The sequence below is a fragment of the Gavialis gangeticus genome, unplaced genomic scaffold (genome assembly GCF_001723915.1).
Source record: "Gavialis gangeticus isolate Ggan-Ray unplaced genomic scaffold, GavGan_comp1, whole genome shotgun sequence".
NCBI classification, from domain to species: Eukaryota; Metazoa; Chordata; order Crocodylia; family Gavialidae; genus Gavialis; species Gavialis gangeticus.
The window spans coordinates 96,404,369-96,412,320 of record NW_017729025.1 but is presented as its reverse complement, the minus strand read 5'-3'; the positions used below and the strand labels follow the sequence as shown (position 1 = coordinate 96,412,320).

At 42.2% G+C, this 7,952-nt stretch overlaps 1 protein-coding gene across 3 annotated transcripts in view; it reads left to right on the top strand.

Moving 5' to 3' along the window:
- FUT8 (fucosyltransferase 8) overlaps positions 1-7,952 on the top strand; it is a 353,615-nt gene that overhangs the window by 230,054 nt on the left and 115,609 nt on the right. For all 3 annotated transcript variants that reach the window (XM_019519217.1, XM_019519216.1, XM_019519218.1), the window contains 2 exons: positions 1,995-2,110; positions 2,220-2,385. In XM_019519217.1, coding sequence (XP_019374762.1) covers positions 1,995-2,110; positions 2,220-2,385 — 282 coding nt within the window. The remainder of the gene's footprint in view (positions 1-1,994; positions 2,111-2,219; positions 2,386-7,952) is intronic.

The following is a 7,952-nucleotide window of genomic DNA, read 5'->3' as shown; positions in this document are numbered from 1 at the left end:
CACTGACTGGCTGCAAGGACTATCTGTCATACATCCCTGCCCCTTGCTACTGATTGGTGAAGGGCAGGGCTATGTGATGGACAGCGCTCACAGCCAATCAGGGATGGGGGGCAGCAACCTTCTTGCCGTGCTGGCAGTCCCTGTCCCCTTTTCCCACTTCCCTGGTGGGTTGTGCAGCCAGGCCATACAAGGAGCCAGCATTTATTTTCAGTAAGCTTTTTTTTTTTTTTTCTTTAAGGAGCCTGCCAAAAAGTGCAGAGCCTACGCTTTTTTTGTGGAGCCTGCCTGAAATGGCGGTTTCTGCGAAAATTACAAAATCACAATTTTGGTAGGTACCTACTTATGGCTTATTTCTGTAGGGCTTATCTATTATTTTATACTGCTTTCTGCAGTATAATCAATGCATAATTTTGTCAATGGTATGTCTAGAGCTTGATTTATTTAAAAAAATGTTTGTATTTGGAAGTTACTAGGTAAGATTCTAGATTCAGTATTAATATTGATTTTTTTTTTTTTTGTCCTTGACATGATGCTAACTCATGGGTGGGTAATTATTTGGGCTGGAAAGCCATTTAAGAAGTTTTGGTGAGCTACTAAAGGGAGAGCGGGCAGTCGATCCTGTCTGGACCACTGGCTGCTGCCAGGAGCCTGAGAAGGGAGCTCTGCTGCAGCCAGGGCTGGGCCAGGCCATGCAGCACACAGACTCGTCTGCCCCCCTCATTAATTTCCTTCCCCGCCCCCCCAGCTAGCTTCCTGTTGGTGCTGTAGCTGTGCAGTCCTGATGTTGTGGCCACCAGCAGCTGGGACCAGACAGGATGCAGAGCAACGCAGCAAGCCAAGTAGCCATCCTGCCTGTCCACCTGCTGCAGTGTGCCACTGCTGCCCCAGACTGAGTCTCTCCCTTTTGCCCCACAGCCAGCATGGATCAGTGGTGCCATGGTGGCAGTGGCTCATTGCAGTGGGTAGGCAGGTGAGATGGCTACTTAATGCACTCCATCCCATGCAGGCCCAGCTGCCAGTGGCTGTGGTGCCAGGACTGTGCACAGCTGCAGTGCCAACAGGAAGCTGGGCTAAGGAGGGGATGTGTGTGTGTGGGGAGGGGGGGTATGGGTGGTAGAGGGGTTAAAGAAACTGAGGAGCTACTTAGCTTGCAATGAAGGACATATATTTTGGTGTTATTTACAGTACAGTCTTGTGAAGAGGACAGAACACTTGGAGCTAGAAATTCAGCTACTGGGGCAGTTTTACCATGGTGGCACAATATTTATGCTCAGTACTGCTGTCTTGCACCATTTTCCTCAGACTACAAGTACCACTTCCAGCAAGTGCCTTTTTGACCATGGTTAACTAAGTACCTCTGTTGTTGCCCTTACTTAATTTATCACTTCAGTTCGATAACTGTTATCAGCTTATACTCAGGTTTAAGTGCCACGTTTAAGTGCCATTTAAAGATAGTTAATAGCAAAAGAGTGTCATGGAGGCAATATTTTATCAGGGTATCTAGTAGTAGTTGACTGCTATTGCAGAATAATGTGGAATCAGGAGATAGGTCTTTGAGTTTGCACGAATATGGCTTGACTTAAAATCATCTGGTAATCAGTTTATAAAACGGAATTATGCTTTATTTGCATTCCTCCATCCTGTCCTAAGACTAATAGCTATATTTAGAATTTGGCTTGCTACATGTACGTGTTCAGAAACTACTGGTAATTACCATAATAGCCATGAGACCTTACATTATGCTAAGAGTCATTTTATACATGGACTTGAAACCACCACAGGCTTTCATTATGATTGTTGTAGGCATTACTTAGTGAAGAATGCAACTAGCTTATGCTGAGAGAATTTTTATTTACAGTGATTTTTTTTCTCTTTTGTAATTAGAATCTTCCTGTAATCTTGTGCAGATTATCAATAACTACTTTTAGCAAAGCAAGTAAATAATTACATATCTCATATATTTATTTGATTACATTTTCTTTTCTGTGCTCTAGGATACCAGATGGTCCCATTGAACAGGGGCCTGCTGCAGGGAAGTTACATGCTTTAGAAGAGCAGCTTTTAAAGGCCAAAGAGCAGATAGAAAACTATAAGAAGAGAACAGGAGATGGTTGGTAGATGCATTTTCTTTTATTTCTAAAACTGATATACCATCTTGTAAATATTACAATATATTCATATATTACTGGTAATGCTGACACTTATATGCTTTTTGATAGGAGGCTTGGGGAAAGACCATGAAATATTGAGAAGACGAATTGAAAATGGAGCCAAGGAGCTTTGGTTTTTTCTCCAGAGTGAATTGAAGAAGTTTAAAAATTTGGAAGGAAATGAACTCCAAAGACGTATTGATGAATTTTTATCTGATTTGGGTCATCAAGAAAGGTACCAGTATTTTGGTTCTGTTGCATTTTTATTGCACGAAAGATCACAAAACGATTAGAATAAAAATGTGAAATGTGTTAGATTTCCAATTTAGGGCAAGTTAGCAGCACTCTGTATTACAATATGATTGGGACATGGTCAGCAAATTGTGTTGAGGGGTATTGAACATGGGACAGAGTAAACACAGAGTGGACACTATATGGTTTGATATTAAGTTTTTTTGTGGGTGATATCGTCTAATGTGTCACCTGTGTGATTAGGATAGTTTTAGATAAGCTTTTGAATTTAGGGCTTTCTTCTTCAAGTCATCCAGTTCTTTGGTCTGATATTTTGACTCTTCTAATCTACTAGTGGGGAATCTCTCGAATGTGGGTTCATGAATATGTGTGCCCATCAGTATTATGTAAAAATATGGGAAGGGATGTACACATGTATAGAATCAGAAGAGCAGAGCTAGAAGGGGCATAAGCAGTTCATTTAGTTTAACCCCCTGCTCAAGTCAGGATCATCCTTGTCTTTAGAAATGTACTGTGTTAAGTTATGAAAGGAGCATATTGCAGGAGCCAGCTTGCACAAGGTTCACCAGCATGGCTGACACCATTTGCTGAACCTTTGATCTGCCACTATGCTATTGAATTTTCATTTTCTTGACCTTGAAAGATGTCTTGTGCAAATTGAGCAAGGAGAAGAAAACAAATGTCCTCAGCAGCTCTACAGTGTTTGGCTGAATTTTACCCATGGCCTGGAATGTGAATGTAATGGTGTCATTTTTCTTTCCTCATCTTTATTTTAACTCTTTACTATCTTTTTCTTTTAGCTCTCAAGTAAGAGTCTGACTAGCTGGCCAAGACAAACTCATCTTTTACAATAGTGCTGTAATAAAAAAGCCAAATTATAAAAAATATTTTCACCCTAACCTGGTAAACAGTTTCCATATGTAATCATCAAGCAGCTAAGCTGAAAGTGACAGAGTAGAAGCAACACTTTTATTGTCTCTCTTTCTCTGTTTCATGTGTCTGTCTTGTTTTGTTTTGTTTTTAAAAGAAACAGGAGAGAAATGCCACAACAGATCAAAAATAAGTCTTAAAGTAGCATTCTTGTTTTCTAAGGACAATCTGTAATAATGTATGTCTTTTGAACATGGGCTTCTCCCCTATGAAAGACTTTTCAGATTATTTAATTTTTGCTTTTTTGCTGTATTTTTAATAAAAGATTTAAAAAAAAGTTACTGACACATTGACATTAAACCAACAATAAATTAGATACAGAACTTTGAACTACAACTATAATGTAACAATTAACAACAGTTCTAAAACCTCTAAACCTTTGTTGAGGCCCATATTCCTGTGCTTTCATGCTAGTGGCACCTGTACAGACCTTGAAGAATTTCCTTGCTGTCCAGGTCTCCATGCCTCTTTGTTTCTTTGGGCAGTTCCAGCTGATAGAACATGGACAGGCTGGGTACGAGAATAAGTGTAATTGGGGGAGAGAAGCTGGCGACACTTTTTTTTTTTTTTTTTTTTTTACCAGGTCTGCACATGTGGTTGGACCACAATTGGACCTTGATTTTGTTTTAGAGAATTCTACATACAGGGTATTTTCAGAAGCTTTTTTACGCAGCTAATTTTGAATTAAGACAGTTCCAGGAACTTACAAGAGAGAAATATTTGAACCACAAATCTCTATGCTCTAAAACTGCCAAGTTCTTGCTTTATTTGATGAATCAGATGATGAATTTTTTTGGAAAGCTTTACATATTTCCCCAATTTGAAAGATGCTTCTAAAATGCAAATGGAGGTATTTAAGCTCTTAATTTTAAGTTCTGTCTTGTATCTGTTGGATTTTTTTCAGAAGGGGTTGCAGAAAATGCTGACCTTGAGAGGCAATGTTTCACTGAGTTGATTTGTGATACAGTTAAGCAACTTCAGATCTGTGCTTCAGGACCTCCAGGTTTTAAAAGAATATTGATTCACAACTACATGTGTAAAGCACTTTGAGATTTTTAGGATGAAAAGCACTATGTAATTATAATAAGTGACACGCAAGTGCTCATTCAAGATAAATCTTTATTTACTGATACAGATTTGAATTACAAGATGTTTCAAGGTACTCTTTATTAGATAGCTGGAATAAATATCGGGTATGATCCTTGTGGCTAATGTTATTTTTTTCCCAATTTTCAAAAATCTAATGCAGGTGAAACAGTCATATTATGTATTTTCTTTTGGATGTCGGTTTATACCAGGGCTGAATGTAAGCTCACATTTGAGCTGAAATATCAGGCCACAATAATAACAGCAAACTACTGTATTAAATTAATAACACACATTTAATTAGAGCAATCTTGGATAGAGGCCATGAGTGTAGTTCCTGAACTCCCTCTGAAAGACTAATTTGTCTCTTATTAGATATCTATCGATAACTACTGTGTCGGAACCTTTGTGGTTTTCTGGTTGTAATCAAAACAGTTTTTCTTACAGTTGACTCTTTAGTGACTACTGTTGACCTGGAGCCTGTGATTGCTAATTTTGAGGTGAAATCCTGGTTCTGCTGAAGTCATTGGGAGTTTTTCCTTAGACTTTCATGAGAACAGGATTTCCCAGTTTATATTTTTTTATTATCTGTATCTGAGAATTGTTGGGACCCAGAGGCTTCTGGACCCAGCTCAGTAGTACTGGTGCTTAGCAGGAGAAATAGGGATGCGCATAGGGACGCAACAGCATGCAAAGGCGTTGAACTGCATAGCAAACCTATCTAAATTATCCTAAATCATTCAGGATCCAAAATCCTGAGCTAGCTTTCATGACTCAGGGAAGAGACCTTGGAGTCTTTGTAGATAACTTTCTAAAAGCATCAGCTCAATGTGCAGTAGCAACCAAAAAAGCCAATTAAAAGTTGGGCATCATTAAGAAATAAATTGAAAACAAAACTGAAAACATCATCATGCCGCCCCAGCCCCACTCCCTCCCTCACTGCAGGGACATCAATCTGCCTGCCCCTTCCCTCCCCCCTTGCCCCTTTCCCCAGAACAAACTTACCAGCTGGACACTGCTCTCCAAGCTGCCTGGCTGCATATTGGCCTATTTGGTATCGGCTGATATGGCTCGTTAGAAATCGGCCATCAGTACCGGCCCAAAAAATCCCTATCTATGCATCTCTACTATTAATAGCACAAGTCAGAGACGTTTCCTCTAGCATCTCTAAACCAAAGATGGTGAATGCTAGGGAAGCTAATGAACAGGGGATAGATAACTTTATGTATGCCTGGTTTCATGCTCTTTCTCTAAAGCATCTACTTCTGCCACTTTTGGAGACAGGGTTCTGGGCTAGATTGATCAATATTGCCCAGTATGGTACTACTTACATTTAAGTTCTGAAACAGTGTTTGGGTGTACTATTGATTGGCAAGACTTGGTATTTTTATTTAAAATAGAACAGGTAATTTTCAATGCATTGTATAGCAAATTGAATTATAGCAGATTTCTCAATATTTATTTTGATATTGGTCCAGTTTATTTAAGTCACTGGTTGATGTTGGAGCCTCTTGGAGTTGATCTGAGGCTGGGGTGAGGGGGGCTGAGCGCATGCATGCACCCCGCCCCCAGCCCAGCAGGTCCGTGGGGGAGGGAAGGAGCAGGCACCAGATTGTGGCCCCTGCGGTGAGGGACAGCGCGCTGCAGAGGCAGGAGCAGGTGTAAGTTGAGTGGGGCCCTGGCCGGGTGGGTGGCAGGAGGATTGAGCCTGGGTGGGTCGTCCAGGGCAGGGAGGCTCCTGCCACTGTGCGCAGCCTAGTGGAAGCCCTGGGGGGCACATGCCGCCCCCATCTGTATGTGACGGAGACGGTTGCTGTTGTGGGCTGGGCTTTGTCCCCCAAGCCCTGCTGTAGCCCACCTGGGAGTGGCCTGATGCCATGTTCATCTAGCCTCTGGACGGGCAGGGGACGAGGCTCAGCATAGCAGCACAACACATGTGGTGTTGGGCTGCTCCCAGGCGGTCTGCAGCGGGGCTCAGAGCACAAAGCCCAGCCCGCAATGACAGCTGCCTCTGCCACGCACAGATGGGGGGGACACTTACCTCCTCCCAAATGTGGGGCAACACGGGTGGCTGCAACAGCTGTGAGGGAGGAAGCGAGTGGGGCTTCAGCATGGGCAGGCCTTGCACAACTGGGGCACATGGTAGATCTTAGGTTGCTTTTAAATGCTGAAGGTGATCTCCTGCTTAAAAAGGTTGGAGACGTTTGCTGTAAATTATGTCTATAATTTCAGTTTTTTACTTAGCCTGTAGGTTGATCCATTCCTTTGAGTTAATTCTAGGTTTCTGTAGACTGAAAACGTGCTGAATTGGTTTGTACTTTTCATATATTTTCTACATCAAAATCAGAAATATATTTCTTCTTTTAGTATTTATCCCTGTGTGTTTTTCACACTTCTATCATGTGTGCTGTATGTGCAAAGACTGAAGATTTTGCTCTATATGTTAGTTCATAGCTCTGTATACTAGTTCATAAATGCATCCTAATTATTCCTTTGCCTAAGGTTCTCTACTGTCCATACATTTATGGACAGTCCGTTTAAAAAAAAACAAAACCATACAAAACAAAACTGTCCTCCAAAAAAAAATCCCCCAAGAAACCATAGGCTTGATTTGAAGATCTGTCACCAGAATGAGGCTGGGGGTGTCTACAGATGTTTAGGGCCCTGCTTTAATTCATGGTGCTTTATATACAACACCATGGAGGGACAGTGGCAGCATTGACAACTGTCTTGAATAGCCTGAGCTGAGAGGGCAGCAAGGTGGGACAAATCTCTTTGCCTTGAAGGCCTGGGTCAGCTCTCACCAATACCCCAGCTAAGGTAGCAGGGTGGGGAGGGGAGGGCTGTGAGGCAAGGGGGCTCTGCTCCACCCCACCGCCCCTTGTGGCCTGGCCATCCAAAACAGCTGGCAGCTTCTGCTGCTGCTCCCCCTCCCTTACCTTCCCCCACTGACAGCCTTGGGGGTAGAGTTGAGCTGCTGCTACCAGTGCAAGCACCAGCCCAGCCCTGCTCTCATGCAAAAAACTAAATTTGGATGGAACACATGTTCTCTAAGATGTTCTGTTTTAGAGCACTTTAATCTAATACTTCATTTGACCAGGGTTAATTTTTTCTGTGATCAGACATTTTAACACACATGTACAGCTACAGAATATTTCTAAGTCATGGCTGTAGGGGCCTGATCATGCGCAAAATGTAACTTGTACAAGCACCCTGGATGCAAGCGTTGATGAACAGGCAGAGCAGAATGCTGCCACCTTGTGTCTGAGTGGGAGTGCACTTCAGTACCCTACAAGGAGCTCTCCAACAGGTCTTTGTGACCCACGGGAACCTTCTCAGCCTCATGCCCTTCCCCAGCCATGTGATTCTGCCGTGTACTGTCAGCAGTCACCTGCCTATAATGCTTGCTTCAAAGTTAGGCAGAGCTGTGTGGCCAAAGGCAGTATGAAGCACTGCATGTAAAACACTGTATGTAAAAACACGTCAGTAAAAAAATTGATTGTCAGAAAAAAAAAAAAAAAAAAATTTGCAGAT